General features: G+C 44.2%; 1 protein-coding gene across 8 annotated transcripts in view; it reads left to right on the top strand.

Moving 5' to 3' along the window:
• Nucleotides 1-26,371, top strand: part of LOC143020029 (uncharacterized) — a 179,612-nt gene that overhangs the window by 61,220 nt on the left and 92,021 nt on the right. The window contains exon 1 of one of the 8 annotated variants that reach the window (XM_076176159.1): nucleotides 9,872-11,309. The exons of the other annotated variants lie outside the window; for them this stretch is intronic. Within the exon in view, the coding sequence (XP_076032274.1) occupies nucleotides 11,240-11,309 (70 nt within the window). The 5' untranslated portion in view covers nucleotides 9,872-11,239. Of the gene's footprint in view, nucleotides 1-9,871; nucleotides 11,310-26,371 lie in introns of those variants that run through there. 8 annotated transcript variants of the gene reach the window in all.

The following is a 26,371-nucleotide window of genomic DNA, read 5'->3' as shown; positions in this document are numbered from 1 at the left end:
GTCCTCTTCCTCCATTCCCCCTCCTCCGCCACTTTCTTCTCCCTCCTCCTCCTCCTGCTCCTCCTCCTCCTCCTCCTCCTCCTCCTCTTCCTCTTCCTGATTTTTTCCTCTCGCTTCGCTTCATCTACGCCGCCCTCCTTTCCCTTCTCTTTCCCCTCCTTTCTTTTTTCTTTTTTCCTTCTCCTCCTCCTCCTCCTCCTCCTCCTCCTCCTCCTCCTCCTCCACGTCTTTTGTCTCGTCCTCTTCGTCCTTGCTTCATTATCGTTTTCTTCTTCTTTTTCCTTGTCCTTCTCCACCTTTTCTGATCCCCATGTTCCCCTTGTTTGACCTTCCGCTCTTTTCTCTCTCTCTCTCTCTCTCTCTCTCTCTCTCTCTCTCTCTCTCTCTCTCTCTCCACTTTCTCCTTTCCTTCCCCTCCTCTTTACTATGCCTCCTCGTTATCTTCTCTTCTTTTTCTTCTTTTTCCTCCTCCCCTTCCCCTCCACCTCCACCCCTCCTCCCCCTCCACCACCTCCCCCTCCTTCTTCTCCTCCTTCCTTTCTTCAGCGTTGCCTCATAACCTTTGGTCTTCCTTTAAAAAAAAAAATTCGGTATGTTTGCCCTTTTATTTCCCTACTTCCTTCTCCCTCATTTCTCCTTTCCCCACTTTTCCCCTATCTCCCCACATCGCCCCTCTCCCCCTCCCCTCCCCCCTACCCCTCTCCCTCCCTATCTCTTCCCCTCTTCCCGTTTTCCTCGGTCCATTTCTTTTTCATTCCGTTTTCTTTTCCACTTGTACATTTTATTCTTGTTTGTCCTCTTTATCGCCTTGTATTCTTTTATTTTCAACTTCCTCAGTTATCTGTTTTTCTCTTTCTTACGTTTTACCTCTCTTTACCTTTTCTCTTTCTTTTCTCTTTTTCTCTCTTTCTTGCCTCTTTTTCTCCCAAGATGAGCAGTGGTCTCTAGGCTTTTCATATCACGTCTTCCTTCTCCTCCTTCTCCTCCTCCTCCTCCTCCTCCTCCTCCTCCTCCTCCTCCATCTCCCACCTCCTTCTCCTTCCTCTCCTCCTCCTCTTCCTGCGTCTTCCCTTACATCGTTCACTCTGCAGTCTCATCTCCTTTTGGTCATCATTTATTCCTCTTCCTTCCCGTCTTCCTCCTCTTCAACTTCCTCCTTCTCCATCTCCTCCTTCTCCTCCTTCTCCTTCTCCTCATCCTCCACCTCCTCCTCCTCATCCTCCTCCTGCGTCTTCCCTTACATCGTTCACTCTGCAGTCTCATCTTCTCCGTTTGGTCATCATTTACTCCTGCTCCTTTCCGTCTTCCTCCTTTTCAACCTCCTCCTCCTCCTCCTACTCCTTCTCCTCCCCTTCCTCCTCCACCTCGTCGTCGTCCTCCTCTTCCTCCCCTTCCTCCTCCTCCTCCTCTTCCACCACCTCCTCATCAGTATTCTCCTTATTTTCCTTCTTTATCTTTCCATCCCTCCCTCCCTCCCTCCCTCCCTCCCTCCCCCTCTTCCCTTCCCTCCCTCCCCCTCTTCCCTTCCCTCTCCCTCCTCTCCGCGTTTTCGCCCGCTCATCACAGTTTACGAGTCCAGGTGCCAATCTTGTTCGCTCCCCCTCCTCTCCTCCCCTCCCCTTCCCTCTCCTCCCCTCCTCCCCTTCCCTCTCCTCCCTTCCCCCTCCCCTCCTCTCCCCCTTCCACATCTCTCCAAGCTATCCAGCCCCCATCCTCCCCCATTCAAGATCCCCCCACCATTTCCCCATTTCCCCCATCTCCATACTTAATCACGACCCCTCCCCCAAAAAAGTCCACACTTAACCCCCCCCCCCCAAAAAAAAAAAGCATATATCATAGGCAATTTATTTCAGTGGGTGATCAATCGGTTAATCTAGGTCAAGATAGGTTTGATCACAAATAGTGAAAAATATAATAAAAATAATTACATAAAAATGCTCTGAATGTTCTCGTTGCTCAATTTTTTTTCAATAATATCCACGTCATAGTAAAATTAAAATCCTCTTTGTGGTCTAATTGGACACTTAATTGGTTGTTAATTGGACGAATTTATGTTTAAGAAGAAAATAGGCAAGAACTGGTTTACCAAGAGAGTGGTTAACGAACGCAATAAACTTAGTATCCAGAAGAAGGTTAGATAGCTTTATGGATAGATATTACAAGTGGTGAGGGACATGGAACTGCCAAATGTAGGCCTTATGGTCTCTTGCAGTCTCCTCCATTCTTATGTTCATATCTAATTACCATCATTGGGCGTGTTCCACCCGTAGATTCACTGCGTTCAACCAAGACCACGCCCTTTCCCTCTGACCCCGCCCACACTTACTCTGATAACCAATAAGATTTCCAGATTTGTTGTCGAACGATATGACGTCGTGACCTATCTTGACCAATCAGACTTCTTGAGAAAAAAAAAATAGAAGCGGTGGTTATCGTGGAAGGAAGAGAAAAATTGTATATATATATATATATATATATATATATATATATATATATATATGTTCATATGTGTGTGTGTGAGAGAGAGAGAGAGCGTGTGATGAGTTTGGACAAATGGTAGGTAAACTGTGGATGTAAGATTTTTTTCCAGGAAATGAAAGAAAGATATAGACTAAATATTTCAAAAGATCCTTGGCCAATAATGGATGACGTCACCACTGGCTACAACTAGTCAGGTATTTCTGATGTTTATGAAGGAAAAAAAAAGAAATTCACGCCCCACCCAAACCCCCTCCTCCCCACCTCTTTTCACCCATCGTCACATCCACCAAACCTCCCCTATCCAAACGCCATCCGTCCCCCTCCCCTACTCCCTTCCCCCTCCCCATACTCCCCTCACTCACCCTCCACCTCCTCCTCCCTCCCCCTCCATCCACAAGCTCCCCCTCAACGCTCCTCTCCCCCCTTCCCCTCTCCTACGCCCATCTACTTCCCCCTACGCCCAATGTCTCGCGTATATCCCCCCGGGGGAGCCGCCCCTCTCCCACCATCCCCACGTGTTTGAGTGACGCGGTAATTATAATCGTCAAGGGAAGAATGGGATAATCGCAGGCGGATGATCTGGGGGGGTGATGGGGGAGGTATGGGGGGAACCCTGGAACGTACCAGAGGGAAGCTATCGGGGGCCGGGACCGGGGTGGGGGGAGGGAGCGATGAGGGAAACACAGATGTACAGTGCATCAAGAAGCGGGGCGTGCATATGAGTTTGTGTTCATACTATCGTCATATCCTCATAGCATTATCATGATCATCGTCGTCGTTATCATCGTCATCATCATCGCCACTATTACTCTTGTTGTAGGTTTGTGTGTGTGCGCGAGCGCGTGCGCAGACACGAATCACCAGGCAACCCACATTGTCGAGAGGAAATGTGCACAGATTTAAGGATTACAAAAGGAAGATCTTGCCGACAGGAGACCTTTTGGTCCATAACTAGGTCGGATGCGGATTTGGAACTTAAAAGTAGTGATGGGATGATATAGGAAAAAAAAAAAAACGATTCCGATATTGCTCTACTGTAGACTTCCGATTCCGATAAATGATTATTAAATGTACTTTGTTCATAAAGTATTTGTTTCCAAAACCAATTGCAGGGCCAGAAAGTACCCATGAATCATAGTCATTGCAGGTATCGGAATCGGGCCAGTATCGGAATCGGTAGTTTAGAGCAGTATCGGGAATTATATCGGATTCGTTAAAATTTTCGTGTCGTCCCATAACTAATTGTTTGTTGTGGAAATTAATGCACTAAACACATGCAACCAGACCTTTTCCTCTTCTTCCTCTTCATCTTCCTCCTCATCTTCCTCGTCTTCCTCATCTTCATTATACCCTGACTCCTTCACTTTCCTCCTCCTTTGCCTCCTTTTTCTCCTCCTTATCATCTTCCTCCCCAGCTTCCTTGTCTTCCTCCTCCTTCTCCTCCTCCTCTTCTTCTTCCTCCTCTTCCTCCTCCTCTTCCTCCTCCTCTTCCATGCTAGCAGTGCTGTAGCGTAAGGAGGAATGGAGTGGTGGGTGTGGGAGGGAGTGGGAGTGACGAGGAGGTTGGTGATACAGGCCATCTCGATGCTTGGGCCAGACAGACCGAAGAGATGATGGAAAACAATGGATTAAGGGGCTATCACACTGGGCTATTTTTCCTCCAACCTCCAATTACTCAGCGGTACCGCCCACCTCCAGAACCTTTTCCGCCGTAAAATTACTATGACAAACTATTTTGTTTTCTCAACATTTAACATAGAATGCCATTTGATATGCTGGAGGAAAATAATTTTCCTCCAGCGTATCAGATTCCTTCCCCAAAGCTGCGTGATGCAAACCTGCTCCAACAGTCGGAGGAAGAATAGCCCAGTGTGATAACGCCTTGAACGGGGGAAACTTTCACTTGTTTATGCAGAAGTTTGCTTATTGACGAGATTTCAAATATTTTTCTCTTTTGTAATGGTAACCGTGCTGGGTCGATATGCTGGCTTCTAGGGAAATGTGCACAAGCTTGTGAACAATACTGAAGTATTTACCCTGTGTGTGTGTGTGTGCGTGCGTGTGTGTGTGTGTGTGTGTGTATATATATATATATATATATATATATATATATATATATATATATATATATACTCTCGTCCTCACACACGCGCGCGCGCACACAAATCAAACTAAGACTGATGGTGAAAATTTAGCAGGATCCCACGAGGGTAGCTCTTTTCCAGTATATTACAAACAGGTAAAAATTACTAGGTGAAAACACACACACATACTTTTTTGTGGAAATATTTGGCGTCATCAGGAAGAGTCCAAGAAAATTATGTATATTATATATATATATATTGTGGTGGGGGTGAAGGGAGAGGAGAGGTAGAAGGAGATGTTGTGTATCAAGATGAAAAGTTTATGACGTCATCCTCTCTTGCTGATAATGCTGCTGGTGCTGCTACCTCAGCTGTTGATGCTCCCTCTCCTCATCCTCATCCTCCTTCTCCTCCTCTGCCTCCTCCTACTTCTCCTCCATCTCCTCCTCCTACTCCTCCTCTTCCTGCTTCTCCGCTTGCTTCTCCTCATCACAATTCTCCTCCCTCTCCTCCTCCTTCTTCTCCTACTCATCATTCAAAGGATTACAAAGGATTACAAAGGCGGAGCATGCCGACAGGAGACCTTTTGGTCCATATCTAGGTCGGATGCGAAAAAAGAAAAAACTATAATAATGTAAATAACAAATAAAATACATAAATGCATTCTCCTACTCCCTCTCCCCCTTCTTCTCCTCCTCCTCATTCTCATCCTCCTCTATCTCCTCCTCCTGCTTCTCCTCCTCCTCTTCCATCACCTTCTCCTCCTCCTTCTCCTTCTCCTTCTCCTTCTCCTCCTCTTCCTCCTCCATCGTCAGTTTTATTCGTTCATCACCCACTACAATGTCATCCAGTAATTCTCCACTACCACCATCACCACCAATAACTTTTCTATTTCCCGAATTATTGTTATTTTCAGTATCATCAACTTTCCATCTCCGATCGCTCCCCCGTCCCCCCTCCCCCGTCCCCCTCCCCCTCCCTCTCCACATCCCCCTCTCCCCCTTCCCTCTCCCCTATCTCCCTCTCCTTTCTTTCCCCTTCTCCCTCTACCCCCTTTCCCCGCCTCTCCCTCTCCCCCTCCCTTCTCTCCCCCTCTTCTCTCTTTCCTCCTCCTTTATCCCTCCCCCTCCCTTCCCTCCCCCCTCACCCTCTTGATGCCCCCTTCCCCCCACATCATCCCCACCGTCCCTCCGTCTCCATTACTCCCCCAGCCCAGGTACTCATAACACAATCCCCTTTTATGTCACATTTCTCCCACACCCCCATTCCTCCCCCCTTTCCACCCATGGATGTGACCCCCCCATACACCGTGACGTCATTGTGTTTGACAACGCCTGTTTACCCCCCTCCCCCCTCCTGCCACCATCTTTTCGTCTACAAACACCCTGGTATCACCCTTTGTGGGGGAAGTGATAAATGCAGTTGTTGTTGTAATAGGGTAGATTTCTATGTCCATAGAACCACGGATGGAACTGACGATCGCCCCCCCTCTCTCCCTCTCTTTCTCTCTCTCTCTCTCTCTCTCTCTCTCTCTCTCTCTCTCTCTCTCTCTCTCTCTCTTTCACACACACACACACACTTTTTTCTTTTTCCTTTTCTTTTTTAGGGTGTCTCGGCAAAAGTCCTCCACCCCTGATATATTGTGGTCGTTACAGGTCCAGCTCGCAAGCATCTTTCATCAACCAGGGCAAAGATATCTAAAGAGTGTTGTGTTTACACAAGACTGGCAACTGTTTAACAATAACTTTGAACACTTGAATAGCTCCTATGCTTGCCCCATGTTAATGACCCTCTCCACATGCCTCCACTCTTCCACCTACTACCACCTCCTTCCACCGTTCCACTTGCCATTTACCTTCCATCTGACATCGTTCTTCCGTCAGCCAACACCCTGTCCACCCATCCGTTGATCCACCTGCGTCCCCGATCCACATGCGATTTCCCTACTTGGGTCACATGAGGTCGTGCTCGATCCACAAGCTCCTCTTCCACTTCTTGTTCCCTCTCGGTGTCTCTTCCACTCCACAAGACCCCGATCCACTTCCCGTTGCCTCTCCCTCTCCCTCTTCGACGTCAGAAAACGCCTCTATATAAGATAACTCTCTACTCCACCTCCCTCCACCCCTTCTTCCTCCACATCCCCGTCCACCGCCTCCACGCCACACGCCCACAGCAGCTCCCGGGCGACCCCCCCACCCCACCCCCTCCACCTCTACTCCCACGTGTCTATCCCATCCAGACGACTACCTTCACCTTGCATTTTCCTCTCGCCTCTCTCTCTCTCTCTCTCTCTCTCTCTCTCTCTCTCTCTCTTTCTCTCTCTCTCTCTCTCTCTCTCTCTCTCTCTCTCTCTCTCTCTCTCTCTCTCTCTCTCACCCTCTCTCATACCCCCTCTCTCTCACACGTTTTCTCTCATACTCTCTATCGCCCTCTCTCTCTCTCTCTCTCTCTCTCTCTCTCTCTCTCTCTCTCTCTCTCTCTCTCTCTCTCTCTCTCTCTCTCTCTGTCTCTCTTCTCTCCCTCTCTCTCGTCTTTCTCTCCCCTCCCCCTCTCACAATCTCTTTCCCTCGTCCTGTCTCTCCCTCCCTCCCTTCCTGTCTCTCTCTCTCTCTCTCTCTCTCTCTCTCTCTCTCTCTCTGTCTCTCTCTTTCTCTCTCTCCTTGGCTCTCTCTATCCCCCCCTCTCTCAATCTTTCTCCCTCCTCCGTCTCTCCCTGTCTTTCTCTCTCTCTCTCTCTCTCTCTCTCTCTCTCTCTCTCTCTCTCTCTCTCTCTCTCTCTCTCTCACGAACAGAAGATGAATAACTTATGTCTGGAGGCGTTTATCTGCAATGTCCTAGTCCATCCATCACCCTGTGCCTGATGTACTTGGACATCCAGACAGATGGATGGACGCCGAACTACACAGTTACTCCTCGTCCACTTTTCGTCCACTTATCTCCTCCACCCGCTCCACTCCTTCGGTTCCAGGCGTCTGCGTCCCCTCCACTCCACCCCACTCCACTCCACCCCCCACACCTTCCCGTTGTACACCTTCACTCGCTAAGTCCACGATTTGGTTCCATACTCTGATGCCGTTCCTCAGGCCTCCATATATTTTTAATCGTATTTATTTATCTAATTCTATCATTCATTTATGTATGAATTGGTCAGTTTTGTTTATTAAATTGTTTTAGTTGTTATATATATATATATATATATATATATATATATATATTTTTTTTTTTTTTTTTTTGGGGGGGGGGAGGGTCGGTACTTTTTTATTGTGGACCGAAAGGTATCTGACCTACACTTCCCACCTCTCCTATTTTTTTTTCTATTTTTTATGAGTGTGTTTATTTGTTAGTCATAATAGTCCCTACCCATACTCTGTGCTGTACCACAAAATAAGGGAGTTTCGGGAGATAGAGAATGGGATCGGGGATGCAAGCGGATGGCTGGGACGGGAGTGAGAGTGGGTGAGGATGGGTGTGGGTGTAGGTGGGGTAATAGTAAGGAGGTGGATGGGCGTGTGGGTGGGCATTTACGAATAGGAAATTGGTACAACATCGCCTGCGTGTGCGCGCGCACCTGCGTATGTGTATGAAATTTTAAATGTGTGTATACGCATCATCATCATCATGTTCTACGCGGGGGAGAATCACTTTGCCTTTGTATATCTGTCTATTTATGTGTGTGTGTGTGCGTGCGTCCGTGCGTGCGTATATGCCGTCGTGCATGGTTAAGGAAGAGTAAGAGGAGGAGGAGGAGGTGGTGGTGGTAGTGGTGGTGGGGGCTGGGATCGATACTGAGCCGGCGCGGTGGATCTGCGGCCCCCCTCCCACCCCCTCTCCCTCCCCCTCCCCCTCCCGGCACACGCCGTTCTCAGCGCGCGTGGTCTGTTCTGCAGTTCAGTTCCCCGCTCATAGCCGTGTACGCGTGTGTGTGTGTGTGTGTGCAAAGCCATCCAGCCAGCCAGCAAGCCCCATCAACCTCCCTAGCCAAGCCGCCAAGCCACCAGCCCGCCAGCCAACCAACCCGCTAGCCAGCCTGGTGGGGGCTGCTTTCGCCTCAGGGTTTCGGTGGCTCTTCTCTTGACACTTCGACGAGGACGACGTCAGGAGGGAGGGCCGGGGACTCGAGATAGGGCCCCCTGCAGTCATGGGCGCTGCTGCCGCTGCTGCCGGGCCCAGGAGCCAGCCAGGGCCCCTCGCCAATCAATGGTGAAGTAGTGGAGTTGGCTTCACGCTTTGTATCTCCTCTTCCTCCTCCTCCACCTCCTCCTCCTCCTTCGTCTCCACCGCCGCTTTCATCGTCTTCATCATCGTAGTCAACTCTTAGTTCATCTGTCGTACCCCATCTCTCTCTCTCCCCCCATACCGCCCCCTCTCCCCCCCCGTCCCACATCCACACACCTGCCGGACCAAGAGGCTGGTGTGGGTGTTCCTATGAGCATGGCCTGAGAGCGTGGATGCTCGCTGGCCGTCCAGCATCACCTTTGAGGGGGCGAGAGAAGAAAGAGCATCAAGAAGGAAAAAAAAAAGAAAGGCAACAATATTCTAACATGGCGGAGTTCCACCGTAGACTGTTTTGAGCTTGCCAGGCTGTACCGGGAGTGTGCGAGCCAGCCAGCGAGCGGAGTGGTGTGGTGCGAGAGAACGAGAACGAGAACGACAGTAGTCCCCCGTGGTGTGGGGTCTGTGGGTGTAGTAAGATCCACCCCACCCCCACACCCTCACCCGCCCACCTAATCATCAGGGTGATGATGCCGCCGGCTGAAGGCCGCCTTGTGTAGCCTAAAGAAAACTTCTTGGGCTCGCCGACGTAGACCAAGACCCACGGTAAACCAGGCTAGACCAGGCAAGACCAGACAGACCAGCCCGCAGGTCATCTAGTCCTCACCCCTTCCCTATCCTTTTCTTCCTTTCCTTTCCCTCCCTCCCTCTCTCCCTCCCTCCATTCCTCACCGGCCGCGACGTCACAGAAAGAATGAGGCCTAGAGAACTCTCTTCCGTTGTTTCCTCCTGGAGGCCCTGCCGCTGGTGTCGCCGAGGTTTCTCCTCCTCCTCCTCCTTCAGTGTCTCCCGGCCGCTGTCATGAGGCCGAGGAGGATAGCCAAGCAAGAGTGGGTGTTAACACTCGATCTGCGACAGTACTTCAAGATTCGAACAGAGTCTACAGCAACAGTACTACAGTAGTGTACCGCGTCAGGGGGACCTGAGCCTAACCGCCCTCCCTCCCCCCTCCCGCCCTCCTACCCTCCTTTTCATTCCTCCCTCTTCCTCCCCACCCCTCCTCCCCTCCCCTCCTCCCCTCCCCTCCTCCCCTCCCCTCCTCCCTTGTGCTGCAAGACATGGGAGGCGCGGTTTTGTCCTGGCGGTGAAGGAAAACACACAACGTGTGTATGTGTGTGTGTGTGTGTGTGTGTGTTCGCGCGTGTGATTTTCTATCACGGTCGGCCGGGATGTAGTGCAACGGGCGGTGGCGTGTGGTGCTACTAGGTTTAAGGTGCTGTGTTACTCCCCCCCTCCCTCCCTCCCTCGTGCACTCTGGGGTAGATTGAAGCTAAACCCCCCCCAATTTCGACCCCCCATCCCCCAATCCCCCAACATGAGACCAAGAATCAGAATCTCCATGTGAAGGGAATGTAGTCGGTCTCTTCTGTGTTTTATATAAATACGTATATATATATATATATATATATGTATATACGTTGGTGTCGGTACGTTGCTTATACGGTGTAGCGATACATTTGTCGTCTCCCTTTCTCCCCCCAAAATTGTCGGAAGCCTATATTACTACAAAGTGTTAATATCATAGCTGTAGCTGCCGTCGCGGCTTTTGGCACATAAGTAGCTGCTGTGGAAAGAGGAGCAGCTTCTGGCGGACAGTCCGCCAGTGTCGAAAGCTCCTTCAGAAAGGATTTACCGAGTGTTGAAAGAATCTGACGTCACTATCTCAACAACTGACGTCATTGTTCGGCGACATCGTCCGGCTCCGTTGTTGTTGTTGTTGCTGCTGTTGTTGTTGTTTTTCGTGCTCGTTTGTAAACGGAGACTCGTCCAGTCTTACGAGATCGTCGTACCTGCTACGACCACATCCGCTGCCGCTGTTTTATCCCTATACCGTGATCCAGCGGCCGCGCTGTTGCCACATCACCAGGGGTGCTGAGACAGTAGTCACCATCAGGCAATCGTCGGAGCCCTTCGGACTCCAGGAACCAGCACCCCAAACCCCACGGGAAAGACAATCCCCACCAACAAAAACAATACGAACCCCTTACTCCTCCTCCACCTCCTCCCTCCCTCTCTCCCTCTCCACCTCCATCTCCTCCGCTGTCGTTACCTCCTCGTCCTATTCCCACTCCTCCTCCTTCTCCTCCATCCCCTTCCCCAGCACTTTGGCTTCCACTTCGACGACCGTCACCAGGACCACCAGTTCGACAGCCACCACTACCTCCCGGATCCCAGACCCCCAGTTCTCGCCCCCTAGGAGGCCCCGTCCGGCTGTCTTCGCCGGGGCTCAGCGTCCGCCCTTTGACCCCGAGGAGGACTATTACCTGGATAACCTGGAAATACCACCTCCCCCTCCACCGCCACGGCCAAGACCTGGTGTGGTGAGGTGCTGCTCGTATCGCTGTGGCCGAGGCGGTTGCACCGAGGACCGCCCTCGAAGGCCTCGACGTCACTTCGACGCCATGCCCATCTACTCCACCGACTCGACCGGGTACGAAACGCTCAGTACCCGCAAGCGGCACAACCCCTTCCGTGAGTATCGCCCCCACGGCGCCGTCAGGGTCTTCCTCCTCCTCTACCTCCTCCTTCAGGGTGTTCCTCCTCCTCCTCCTCCTCTTCCTTCTTCCCCTTCGTTGCCCCCTGCTCCTCCGAGCTCTTTACACTCCTCTCTCTCTCTCTCTCTCTCTCTCTCTCTCTCTCTCTCTCTCTCTCTCTCTCTCTCTCTCTCTCTCTCTCTCTCTCTCCTCTCACTTTCTCTCTTCTCTCACTCCTCTCTCTCTTCTATCTTTTCTCTCTTTTCTCTCTCTCTCTCTCACACTCTCGGAACCTGGTCCAGGCAAGGGTCCTCGCCCGCCCCCCATGTCCCAGTCACGCATCCTCTCTCTTGGACTGCACTCTTAGTCACCATCGCAGTCAATCGCCGCCATTACTACTACTACCATCATTACCACCGTCACTATCATCACTAGCCACCATCATTACCACCATTACTATTACCATCGTTACTACCTTCGGTACCACCATCACAACCACCAGTACCATCACTGTCATTAATACCACAACTATCACTACTACAACTAGTATAGTCACCACTATTACCACCACCATTAACATCATCACCATCATATTGACCTTCACTACCATCATCACTACCACTCCACTACCTCCACCACCACCACCACCACCACCACCACCACCACCACCACCACCACCTTTTTTTGATAAGATAAATCTTAATTTCGTCAAAGCAACCCCTCCATATCTCTGCCTCTATCTTTGTCTCTATCTTACTGCCCCCCCCTCTCTCTCTCTCTCTCTTTCAGTATGCGTGTATTTCTACCGCTCGGTATTCCTGTGTGTGTGTGCGTGCGCGCCCCCCCTCTCTCTCTCTCTCTCTCTCTCTCTCTCTCTCTCTCTCTCTCTCTCTCTCTCTCTCTCTCTCTCTGTGTGTGTGTATGTGTGTGTGTGTATATATATGTGCGTGCATGCGTGCGCGCGCGCGCGTCTCTCTCTCTCTCTCTCTGAACATATGTGCATGTGATATCCCTACATGCTGACTACCTTCTGTATACTCAAGCTCTCAAAAACTGCACACACTGTTTCACAACTTCACGTTTACCTAAATTGCTGAAACGGCCTCTCGAGACTGAATAAATTCGTCTGGCAGTAAACAGAAAACACACACACACACACACACACACACACACACACACACACACACACACACATGCACACACACACACGTACACATATATATACTCACACAACTAGTATGCAGGTGCACACACTATCCCGTCCCCCTCCCCTACCCCTCCTTCTCCTTATCTTTAACCAGATCTGACTGCAGTCCTATCAAAGTGGACCCCCTGCATATTATGCTTTCATGCCAGTCACTTTCAGACTCGCGTGATTGACAGTATACAACTCCGATTGATAGTCCTGTTTGATTTCAGCCGAAGCTGGGCTGAAATATTAATGCTTTAGTGTGAGGAAAGGGAGTTGAGTCGTCATACTGAAGTTTATTTCAATTTCTTAGTTTTGGGGTCGTGTAGTACCCAGTTTCCCCTCACGAGGACTCTCGAAGATAATTTTTTGTTTTTTGTCTTAATGTAATTCTAGCACTCGCTCAACGTCTTTGAATTTTGTGTTGAGTTATCTTGGAGTTGTTAGTAAGTCTTCCCATAGCATGGCGAGCATGTGCCTACTCTGAGGATAGTTTGATGGGGTCTGAAAGTATCACTTAAGGAGCTATCTCACCGGGCTATTTCTCCTCCGACATTCTTCCTCCAACCTCCATTTGAATAACTGGAATATGACTTCGCTTACAGAAATCTAGACTTCTCTAAGAACATTTCAACAGTATGTCAAACATTCGTATAGATTTACAATCTCTTAGTTCATCATTCACCTTTGCTGTATATGACGGAAAAATAATTTGATATTTGGAGATTCGAAAATAAGATATTGTAACCGAAGTCGTTTTTTACTTAAACAAATTCTCAACGGTCGACGCTGGTGAAGCCCGTGGAAGCCCAGTGTGATAAGCCCCTTTATGTTGTGTGTGTTTGTACAGCCAGGGCAAATGGCAGTCACCAGTAATTACTGAGGATTTGGGTCCTCAAGTTAAGTGTTGTTATGTTCCTTCTCACTCCAGAAATCGAACCAACTTTGTCTACCATGAACGATCTGATCATTTAATGTTGATGTGAACTGACTATCAAGACAGCAGGGAAGGAATCGTAGTAACGGATTTAAATCGGACAAATTTAGGTTTAAGAAGGAAATGGACAAAAACTAGTTTGCTAATAGAATGGTTAATGAATGGAATAGACCTAGTAACCATGCAGTGAGCATTGAAACAGTTGGTTGTTTAAGAGAAGATGAGATAACTTTATGTACAGGGATGACAGGTAGTAAGGGACATGGAACTACTTAGTGTTGGCCTTATGGTCTCTTGCAGTCTCCTCCATTCTTATGTACTTAAATATTTTTGTTTGTTACACAATTTCTCAACATTTCTCTCGTCATTTCTTTTTTGAAGCATAATTTGGGGAAGGAGGGATTATGAAAAGTAAAATTTACAAAATTTTACAAAGGAAGAGCATGCCAACAGGAGACCATTTGGTCCATAACTAGGTCGGATGCTAAGATGTGATAGTTATGTCTGCATTGAATGTTTGAAAAATCTTTAGAGAGAAAATGGATGCAAGTATCTAAAGATAGTTGTTGGTTTAACATACTGTAAATTAAAACATGATTTGCCTCGACTCTGTGTTGAAAAAAACTATAAAAAAGAAAAGGAAATCCATAATTCTCTAAATCATCATTATAGTATTGCCTTTTTTTATATACAAGGGAACATTGTGACGGTATTCTTTCTCTCAACCATAGAGTGCTAAGAGAATAGATGGAGATGACGTAGTAAGAAAGAGTTTCAAAGAGGATAGTAAAATCTAAAGTGACTCAGCTTTTCTCTTTTAAAGGAGATTAGTTGCCAATAATAAAAGGTATTGCGTGACTCTGGTTCTTATAATTAATTTCACCATCACTATCATTACCACCACTATCACCACTACCATTAGCACAACCATTACCATCATCATGATATTCTGTAAGCTGAGGGGTGAACAACAGGTAACATAATGGTGGTAGATGTTCTGTTAGTTAAGGTGGTAGTCCTGGAAGACTGATGTCAGGGATAACCATCTCTCTGCCGTCTGTCTTGTAAGCGCATCAACACCTTTTCCTCTTGTCAGGAGATGAAGTTCTAAGAAACTAACTCTTGGTCTTTGAATTGGGCCCAAGATGCTCACCATCAGTGACAAGGTGTATAATTATGTCCTAATTTTGTTTGTCTTTATTGTTTTGTTTATTTACTTATTTATTTATCTTTTTTCTGTATCTGCTTTCATCACAGACTGAAAGATTGTTCAGTGTGCTTCACTATTGTGATCTATTGTAAAATATGAAGCATGGTGCAGGCCTATCAAGTTTCTGTTTTCTCATAGTGATAAATAGTTTCATTGATTCATAGTTGCTGAGATACGCTCACCAGTGCTTTGCTCATATTCAGTAGTCTTTTTCTATGTCCATAATATATTTTGTTCCTTGCTTGCTTGCTAGACATGCTACAGGCACCATCCAGTATTTGTATATCTTGCCCTCCTTTATCCAAATCCATCCTTATTACCAGTCATACCCATGTGATCCAATCCTGTGACATAATTCTTAAGATTTATGTCAGTATGATTTTGCATCGGTAATTTGTTCAATGTGTGGCCCATGATCATTATTAGAGACCAACAAGAATTGCTTGTGGCAGTCATGTGAGATGAGTGTCAGAGAGAATTGCCTCATCACAATTTGTCCACAGATTCCATCAACATTCGGTGCTTGAACCAGGCCCATTATATCTCTATCAATTTTCTACTATTTTTTCCTCCTCCATTTCATAGAATGAGAATGCTACAACCAGTTTCCCTTCAATTCTTATCAGGTGTAACACAGGAGGAGCAGACCCACACTATTACAACACAGACAATAGCTCAGTGTTTCTCTCCAGAGAAGTTTATAGGATGCTGCAGGTTTCTAGTGAGAGAGAAACTTGGGGAACAATTATTGTTATTGCTCATTGATACAAAGGAACATGTTTTATCACCTGTTGCACACAATATATCAGTAGTAACCTTGGGAAAGGAAAATTGATAATGACCTGTTGTTCTTGTGATCCATTTATGAGGTTCATTTCCTGCTTTCATTAACTATATTTGTAGGCATGTTTCCATTTGCTTTTAGTCTCGTCACAGATTTTGTAATACAGTATTGAAAAATGTCAGCATATAATTGTGTGATGTATGTGATCTATAACTAAAAATAAATTCTTGCTGTTATATTTATTTTCTGTTATTCATTTTCTTTAAAAGATTATTCATTATTTTCTTGCTGTATATTCTGAACTGCATTTTGAATGTGCTTGACTACTGACAATTTGTTTCTATTACACTCTTCCTTTGCATTATTCAACCATATTGGTCTCAATTTCATATTTATATTCTGTCTTGTATTTATATTCTTCAATATGGGTAATCTGATATATTAATTACTGTGTTAATGGTTCATTTGAATTCATGTTGTATTATCTAATACTTTATTTATCTTTTTGTGTGTGTAAATGTTGCATCTCTATTGTTATTTCCTTTGTTGTCTATTTATAGCCTTTTTCAGTTTCTATGAAAGTGTAAGTTGTTTCTGCAACAGTTTTCTTTATTCTAGTACAGGTCATACAATTCTTATTTGTGCTTTCTTTTATTGCCATAGGTCTCATGGTGTCTGCTTAGTTGTGTGTGTGTTTTTTATATATTCATTGCTTTCATCATATAGGATTTTTATGTACCAACTGTGACTTTAGTGATAATTTTTATTTATTGATCAGAATAACTGAAGCTACATGAATATTTCTATTTTTGGTATTTTGATATGGCTTAGACTACTGTAGAAATTACAATGCTCAGTTGTAACAAGAAACCCCTTATTCTTTTCTTGAGGGGATAGAGGGTGGAGGTTGCCAGTTAAGTGAAGCGGCCTTGCTGTGGATGGACTGTGTCTTGCTACATTGCTTCAGAACCAGGGCAGTGGGATGAGGTACAGGGATGACCCAATGACCCATTATCCATGAGGAGCTAAGATGAAGGGGTGGAAAGGGTGGTGGATGGGAGTGGAATGGGTGGGAGTAGGTACATGCCTTTGACTTGGCTACTTCCCATATAAGGAGGAAAAAGCAATTGGAATATAGATAGTTGTAACAATTAGGCCATATGGTAGCCCAGTGGATACTATGTGGAACTCATGACTGGGTGGTCCTGATTTTGATTCCCAGGACCCACTGCAGGTTTTGTCACGCTGGTTCCTGACGGCCCTGGCCAGGTGGGGAGGCAACACAACATCAACCTAAAAAAAATCTAGTGGCATGCAGCATGCCACAACTGGCAGGGGTTCCTCAATTCCCACTTCATGGGAGTGGGTTGGTGAATTTGATATAGGTGATGCAAATCTATTATTATTTTTATACGACATTCATACCAAGGATATGAACCATATTTCTTATATTTTTGTTATATATAAAATTCCTTTTTTAAATGTATGTATGCCACATGCAAAGGAACCTTTATTGTATACACGTGCTAAGCAATGTTCCCTCTAATTTTTTGCTGTGGGTATGTGCAGAAATTTGCTTGTGTGCAAACTGCAATACCTTCTCTGAAAAGTATGTGCACACCCATGTGAGTCACGCACAATTTCTACACTCCAGCCAGGGGGCAAAGTCATTTCATTCGCAATGGGAGCGCTAGAGATAGAAGAGAAAAAAAAAAATAATAATAAATAAATTATTGGATTGACAGTTGGAAAGTTACCATAGTTTTAGAGAATTTATAAGTTGATGTTTAGGTGGAACTTCTTTATTGAATGGATTTTAATATCATTTGAAAACTTTGTGTGCACACATATTTTCTTTATGTGTGCTAGTTGTAAAACGTGCATGTGTACATGTGCACAGCTTATAGAGAATGTTGGTGCTAAGCTGTATAATATAGCTATAAATTTTTCTACTTTTTACATTTGGATGATGACAATAGTTGTTTCCTGGCCTATAATAAGAAGAGGAGACCAGCTGCTAGGTGTCAGCTCTACTAATGTGAAAAGAGGAAGTGCAAAATTGATAGAGAAAGAGATCGTAGGGCCAGTCCAAAGACTGAGTATCAGCTCCTTAGGATTTGGTATTTTATAACAAATAAGAAAAGCTTCTATCCTTGCTGAAGAGACAGTCACAGAGTTGATAAAAGGAAGATTTAAGAATAGTAGTGTACAGGAGGGATAATTGAAGTTAAAAGTGATCAACATTCTTTTGGAGGTGAGGTTTTGGAGACAGTTTGCAAGGAAACTATTTGCTTTGATATTTTTCTCATAGGACCACCACTTGCAACTAACTTGGCATGTAACAGGGTTGACTAGCTCACCAGCTGATTTTGAAAAATTGTTACAGTATCTAAAAGTAACATGAATACATCAACTAAACAAATTGTAATGTCACGAGATCAAACTAAAACCAGATTGTCCAGGAATTAACATTTACTGGCATCCTACTGTAAAACAGTGCACATGAATTGACATTAACTTGCAAACTAACATTGTTGGTGCACAAGGTTCTTCAAATCAGAGAAACTGGCACAGTCTCTTCCAGAGATTGCCAAACCCTGATGCACCACATTAATGTTTGCACATTATTGTCTGGTAGTTCACTTAAATGCTGTCAGTCACATTATGAATGGTACCATACTTTTTGTTAATGAGTACTGGTTGGTAATTTTAGGATGTTTGAACTATACTTTTTATATACTCTTCAGATTACCACCCAGCACTAAAGCAATTTCACAACAAATTTGCCTGGTAATCTATGCCATGTGACCTAGATGCTTTCATCACACAAAGAAAACAGGACACAGTGATCTGTGGGCCAACTCTTATATGGAAGTGGTCAACTGCAGGAAGGTCAAGAGAGAAATGAGAAATGGTTAAGCATCCTTCCATGGAAGGTTCAGCTTTATGAGCTGGCTCTTGGATTCTGAACTCTACACTTTATTGCAATTAAAGGATCTTTTGGTCTAGGTGGTGGGTATTTTGTCAGCTCTGAAGAGATGGAGTCATTGAGGTGATAAAGGAGAGATTTAAGGAGTAATAGAAGTTTAGAGTGATCACTATTTTTTTTTTTTTTTTTTTTCTCTCTTTCTTTCTTTCTTTCTTTTTTGGATGGAGTTTAGTCTCCAAATATTGTGAATTTGATCTGTAGGAACATCCCTAAAATATCACATTCATAAAATGTGCAGTGAGGACCCAGTCAGAGCTGGATATTGGGGGCCATTGGTTGTCTTGCAGCTGCAAACTTTATAGAAAAGGCATTCTGTTGCTATAAATCAAGTAATGAATTCTTCACGGTTATCTTTCTGAACAATAAAAGCTTTAAGTGCTGCCTGTTTGTTTATATTTTCATTGCATTTTTGACAGATGTGTCACAATAAGAATTATATATATATTTTTTTATGTACTTATTTATTTATTATTATTTTCTTTTTGTTATTATTATTATCATTATTTTTTTCATAATCTTCAGAGGGCTGTGCTGTCTTAATTGCTCAAGTAAATGACAAGTATTGAATGCTTGTTTGGTATGAAATGAGTGAAAAAAATATACTGTATATGTATATAACATAGAAGATTTTAACTCCACGAGACTGCTCCATCCAGAAACAAAGATGTTTAAGTGTGCAGCAGACCCCAACTCACGTAGTGATCACATTACTTATCAAAGCATAGAAAATTACTTATATGTTTAGAAACAAAATACAAGGAAGAAAATCAAATCTTGTTTTCTTCCTTGCAATTTTTACAAAGGACTGAAGATGGAATATAAAAACACTCACCCTCATTAATTTATTTTTCCTTTCTATATATGTAGTATAATAATATTTGTATTGCATATCATGTGGTACGATTTATTTTTAGAGCTTATGTCACATTTTTTTATTTGGTCTGTGATGTTCATTTTTATGTTGATGTAACATTATTAGCAGTATCATGTATGACAAAGACCAATGACAAGTACTGTACTTGTAAGATGGATGTAAGAGAGACATCTCTCTGCCACTCATATTCAAAACACACTACCCTCACCTCCATCTGTAGATGTAGCCACCATTCTATGTACCAGACCCAAGATCTTGGTTCATCAACTTCAACTACATTTCCTCCACCTTTTTCACATAAAAAAGGTAGATAAGCAACGACTGCTCCCCCACCTCTCCTTCTACTGCTATAATTGTGTGACACAGAAACTATCCCACACTAATATAACACAGAGAGCACTCCCAAAGTTTCTTTCTAGAGAGATCTGTGAGAAGGTTTGAAGATAATTAGCATCAGCTGTGGGTTTCCAGTTGATGAAATATGAGGCAACAATTGTTATTCTATCCTGCTCTACATCTCAATGTATTAGGTACATCATACCAGAAATGCTATCATGAAGGAAGTATTCTCAGGAACACTGGTTTCCATATTTAAAGAATACAATGATTTGCAGTGAAATTAAGTCTTTTATGGATCTGGAAAAGGCTTATGATAGGGTAGACAGAAAGGCACTGTGGGAGGTTATGCAGATATACGGGATAGGAGGAAAGCTTCTGGGAGCTGTCAAGAGTTTTTATGAGAGTAGTAGAGCTTGTGTCAGGATTGGAAATGGAGAGAGTGAGTGGTTCGAGGTAAAGGTGGGACTTCGTCAAGGATGTGTCATGTCGCCCTGGCTGTTCAACTTATACATGGATGGGGTGGTGCGAGAGGTAAATGCAAGGGTAGTGGGTCAGGGATTGGAGATGGTTAAAGAAAATGGAGAAAAATGGGAGGTGAGCCAGCTGTTGTTTGTGGACAACACTGCGCTTGTGGCAGGATCGGAGGAGGGATTGAGGAAGTTGGTGACAGAGTTTGGGAGAGTATGTGATAGAAGAAAGCTAAAGATAAATGTGGGTAAAAGTAAGGTGATGAGATGTACAAGGGGTGAAAGTGGCAGTAGACTGGAAGTGAGCATTAAGGGAGAGTGACTGGAGGAAGTGGATAGTTTTAGATACTTGGGTGCAAATGTGGCAGGAAAAGGTGGAGTGAAGGTGGAGGTAGAATATAGATTGAGAGAAGCGAGTAAATGCCTTGGTGGATTAAAGAGTGTAATGAGGAATAGACATTTGGGAATGGATGCTAAGAGGAGACTGTATGAAGGAGTGATTGTGCCAACAGCATTGTATGGGGCAGAAACATGGAACATAAGAGAAGAAGAGAGAAGGAGTTTGAATGTTTTTGAGATGAAGTGTCTGAGAAGTATGATGGGAGTTACTAGGCTAGATAGAGTGAGAAATGAGGAGGTGAGGAGGAGAACAGGGGTGGAAAAGGAGCTGGGAGATAGGGTCGATGAAAGAATATTAGGATGGTTTGGACACATGGAAAGAATGAGTGAAGAAAGAGGTATGGAAGGCAGATGTGGAGGGAGTGAACATGAGGGACGTCCTAGGATGAGGTGGATGGATGGGGTGAAGGGGGCTTTGGGGAAGAGGGGAATGTCTGTTGAGGAAGGACGGGAGAGGACAGAAGACAGGGGTGAATGGAGAATGGTTGTATATGGATGATGTTGTGATTGCATGAGGTGGAATGAGATAGTATATGTGAGCAAAATTTGACGCACCCCGAAGGGATTTCTCCCCATCCTCTCCTTTTATGCAATGGGGGGACAGAGAGTGGGGGTCGCCGATTTTATGAAGTGGCCTTGCTGTGGATGTGCTGTGTCTGGCGACACTGCTTCTGACCCAGGGCAGTGGACAAGGTGCAGAGATGACCCGTCATCCAGGAGGTGCTAAGATAAGAGGGAGGGTGGAGGGATGTGGAGTGTATTCAGGGATGGAATGGATGGAAATGATTTTATGCCTTTCCCTTTTTGGCTACCTCCCTTGTAAGGGGGAAAAAGCCTTGGTATATGTATGTATGTATGTACATTTGTAACTTAACTGCATGTGTATGTTTCATAGTTATGTCACTGTGATGATTTTATGGGAACTTGGCATCTTCTCTTTTGTTTTCTGTCAGACCACCAATACCCTGTGTGTGTTGGGTCATGTTGTTTGGCACATCTCCCTGGTGTAACGAGGCTCTTCCTCCTGGTGTACTCTTCCATCTGCACCTTTGGATAGAGTAAGTCCTCCACAAATTGTCGTGCACTTTTTGTTCCACTCCTTCCTTGATTTATTTTTCTTAACCTCTTCAACTCAATGAGATGGAAATGTGTTCAAGCTGATGCTGCATTGTTTTATCCAGATATGGGGAGACCCTCATACTGAAGCCATCAACTAAATGGGAGCTTTATGAATTTTATACTGGCCAATACTGGTGGTTACATTCAGCAGAAGGGTCACTCTTAAACTGAAGAGGTTAATAGATTATATTGATTTCATAGTGTACAAGGCCTTATTTTTGATAACTCGAGATTCTTATACACTTTCATTATTACTATTCTTTGAGAGGTCATTGTAAGTTATTTTGTTCAATATTTGGTATCTTCACTTTTCTATTTATATGTATAGTCTTGTCTTTTTTCCTTAATTATTTTATGCAGTGCAATATATTTGTTAGTATCCTTCTTATTGTAATACAGTCTTTTGTGTATTATACTTCATATTCATTTGTATGGGCTGCTTCTTATGCTTTTATATTTTATATGTCCTTGACACATTGTTTAAGATAGCATTTCTCAACCTTTTCCAACTCTAGCACCCCTGTAGTTTGGTCTAGGCAGTCTAGCACCTCTGGCTAACATTTTATTACTAGAAGGATAAAGGGAAGTGAAGTGAAGTATTGCTTGGTCATTTCTTCTGTTGACTCTTCAAAACTAAAACCAACTGAATCATTGTTGATAAAAGAAATAAGAAACCCCAAGAAAAAGAAAAGAACATGAGCAAAATCAAAGTGATATTTTACTGCCATATATTCAGCACTTCCCACCATCCCAAGGTTGAGAAACCTCAATTTAAGAAAAGGTAAACTCACACCAGGAGGCACTTAGCTTTAGCTTTGCCCTGTATGATCGGATTCATATACTGTATGGATCTGTATCATGAGAAACATGATTGAAACTAACTTGCCAATCTGCACATGCAGACGTTTACATGCTGAGAAAAGCATATGTCCATCTGTTCACATTTGAGGTAATAGCTGCCATCATTTTATAAAATTTATCACTTAGCATGATTAAGATTGACTTGCTAATCAGCACATGCAGATGTTTACATGCTAAGAAAAGCATATATCCATTAGTTCACATTTGAGGAAACAGCTGCCATAATTTTGCAAAAACTATTATTTGACTTTTCCTTGTCAAATTTATGCTTTCTGATCACTAGTATACAAAAGGTCAGAGATATCTCTTTAGGCAACAAATTGGATTAGATAAAGAATGTCAAAACTGGGATTGTGTGTTTGATAAAATGGGAAGGACAGAATAATCAGCTGGTTTAAATATATGAAAAAAGTCACCAAGATGGAAAAAATACACAGTTTGAAATGAAAGGAAAAGTAAATGAATATAAAGAGAAATATAGTGGTGATGAAAGGTAAGAAAAATGGAGAGTGAATATGGCAAAGATGCTAAAGATCAGCTTGTTTTGATGAATAAGTGGTTGTTTTATTGGCGTCTCAAAACCATGAGGTAGTAGGCATCAACCACTGAGTTTACCCATGAATCATTCTAAGAATATCAGTGTTGTTTGATTTTCAGGAATGTTGGGCAGTGTAAAGATACTGGAGCATATTATTTTTGTTTCTAAACTGATATTGTGTTAGTATTGCTTTAGGGCTGGGGGGTGACCTGAACATAGGCAGGCTTGTATGATTTTTCTAAGATGTAATAGTTTCTTTTCTGGGTTTGTGTGTGGAGGTACCTTATGTTGCATGATATTTTTTTGTCTTACTGTCATGAAATTTGTGTATTTTATGTGTTACTGGGATGAAGTTTTTTGAAGTGAGGTGATAAAGTTTAGAAAAGGTTTTAAGTAGTATGCTACAAGGGTGAGGAAAGACTAAAAGTACTGGGTCTACCAACTTTGAAAGACCAAGGAGAAAGAGGTGATATGATTACAGTATTCAGGTCACTAAAGGAGATAGATTCCATTGAGAGAAGAGATCTCTTGATAAAGGATGGAAGGGCTTTAAGAGTTCATGGGAACTAATTAAGGAAGACCAGATGTTTAAAGGATACGAAGAAATACAGTTTTCCATATAAATACATATTTAGAATAACTTCAAAGGTGATACAGCCCAAGGTGGAATTACGCATGAATTCAAATCTAAATATGACAATTGGAAGTCAAGGATATAGATGAACTGTACATGAATTTGTGGCTAAGTGTGATGAACTGGAGAGTAGGAGATGGGACCCAACAAGCATTGCACCTCTCCTGTATACTACAATTAGGTAAATGCTCTTCATTGGCTGGCTGACTGTCTGGCTCCCGTGACTTGGCCGAGAGTTGGGCATGAAATGACATCATTCCACATATTCCGCCTCACACAACTTATATAATTGTTATTTTTTACACAAAATGGGTACCTGGCAGAAGTAAGTACCTGGCGAAAGTAAATCACATGTGTGATTTCATTGGGAGAATCATGAAATGAGAAATTAAAGAGGAATTAATGTATAAATTATTTATTCAAGTTATTTTAGTGTAGCCTGCCATGATATTTGAATTTTTGTATTGTATTATCCATAGTTTTCCTGTGTTGTGTGTTTTATGGAATCAGGCTGTACAAGCACAGTTTACTATTGTCAATGTGAATTGTTTGTTTACAAATAAATCTTTCTCTAGTCAGAATCCTGATCCTGCAGCTGGTCTGGGCCTTTTATTTTTCTTTACTTAATTATTTGTTTATTTATTATTCTATTATTTTGTTTATATTTTCCTCTTAGGCTTCTTGTTTGGAGAGCATTGGCTGTGTGGATATTGAACATGAGTTTTGCATTCATTTAGTTGCGGGTTCGAATCCTGCACTTTTCTCTGATTCCCAGCAGTGACTGTTACCTGCCCCAACGGTCCTTAAAGCACATAGGGCAAAGGTGGCGGCTTCGGCCGCAGCTACTCAGCGCCTCTTGGCATAGGCTCCTCACCCAGTATTAAGGTTTTTTTTTCAGTGTCAGGCACTGGCTTGGGTGCTTTGTGAGCACATAGGAGTGTGGGTTTGGTAGTGGTACTAAGGATTTGTAAGATATGAAGGTGGATACATACAGGATGTGAACCCATACTTATCACATGGGATCCCCAGGAAAGGAAAAGATGATAACAACACAGGATATCTATCAATCAAATGTCAGTCAGATGTAGTTCAACCACATTAAAAAAAATCTAGGTCTTTGGATATACTGTCTATGTGTTTGTATGTGTGTGTGCTTGTGTGTTTTTTTTTAATCTACTTGTATTTAAGCAATTGTATACAAGATCAGAGCTGCACACGTAAGGTTTCGTCTTTATACCTCTATTGGCCAAAATCTTTTAAAGTGTGTACGTGGTTTTAATCACGCGTTGGATTCGTCATTGACAGTTATTACCCTCCCGGATGAGATCTCAAATCTTGCATTTTCCAATTAATTGATGCTGCGACCCCCCTCCCCCTTCTCTCTCTCTCTCTTTGTGTGTGTGATTTTTATGTACATATAATCAACACACGTGTGTAGACCTTTACCATAAAAGGGTACAGCCCTGTGTGGGACCTTAAGCAAATTGCATATAGCATCCCCTCTGTCGCCCCCCCTCTCCCCTCTGTCCTCCCCTCTGTCCTCCCCTCTGTCCTCCCCTCTCTCCCTTCCCTCTGCCAGTCAACGACGTCGTGTGCTGCTGTCACTGCAGTGTTCGCTCTCCTTCTCATCCTCCTCATCCATCCTCTCTCCTTCTCTTTCCTCTTTCCGTATTGATCGTTGATTCTTTCTCTCCCCCCCTCTCTCTCTCTCTCTCTCTCTCTCTCTCTCTCTCTCTCTCTCTCTCTCTCTCTCTCCCTCCCTCCCTCGTTCTTTCTCTTTTGCTCTCTCCCTCGCCTCTTTCTCTGTTTTTCGTTGTTTTTACATTCTTTCGCATCTCCCCTTCCCATTTCTCCCCTCTCAGTACTCTCTTCCATACCCTAGCTTCCCCTCTCACTCCTCCCACTTTTCTTTCGTCTCTCTCTCTCTCTCTCTCTCTCTCTCTCTCTCTCTCTCTCTCTCTCTCTCTCTCTCTCTCTCTCTCTCTCTCTCTCTCTCTCTCTCTCTCTCTCTCTCTCGCCCCTCTCGTTTTTGCTCTCTCTCTCTCTCTATCATTTCTCTTCACATTTTTTCAATTCGCGCGAGAATCTGTTCGGATGCGCCGACATGGCTGCACGTCATCTAGACCTACACATTCTCCTCCTCCTCCTCTGCCTATATCTCCCCCGCCCCCTTCTATACCACCTGCTCTCCTTCCTCGGGAATAACAAAATACGACCTTTGCTTCTCCTTCGGCGTCCCGAGGTCTTCCTTGTTGGTGAACTGCCTTCGTCAGGAAGGTCCTCTGACTCCTCTGGTGTGTAAAAGTCGAAATTGAATTTTGAATGCTTTATTATCATCATCATCACCACGAACACCACCATGTTACCACCATCACTATCACCATCATCACCACCACTACCATTACCAATACCACCATCACCACTAACAACATCATTACCACCACTACCATTTCTATCATTACCACCTCCACTACCATCATCACTATTGTCCCCGCTGCCACCATGATCTTTATTGTGATTATTGTTGTTATTGTGTTTCCTTTATTCGTAACCCGAACTTGGGTTGGTCACATCAAGGGATTAAAGACACTTTTAATGTAATTTTTCATTTATTATTATTTCCTTTTCCATATGTATGTATTTGTCCTGGCTATTGCCGATTGACTGGGTCATTTCTCTCTCTCCATTTCTCTCTCTCTCTCTCTCTCTCTCTCTCTCTC

Source organism: Oratosquilla oratoria, chromosome 38 (genome assembly GCF_046742065.1).
Source record: "Oratosquilla oratoria isolate Oo_2021 chromosome 38, ASM4674206v1, whole genome shotgun sequence".
Taxonomy (NCBI): domain Eukaryota; kingdom Metazoa; phylum Arthropoda; class Malacostraca; order Stomatopoda; family Squillidae; genus Oratosquilla; species Oratosquilla oratoria.
The sequence above is the reverse complement of the archived record's forward strand: the minus strand, read 5'-3'. Positions and strand labels throughout refer to the sequence as shown.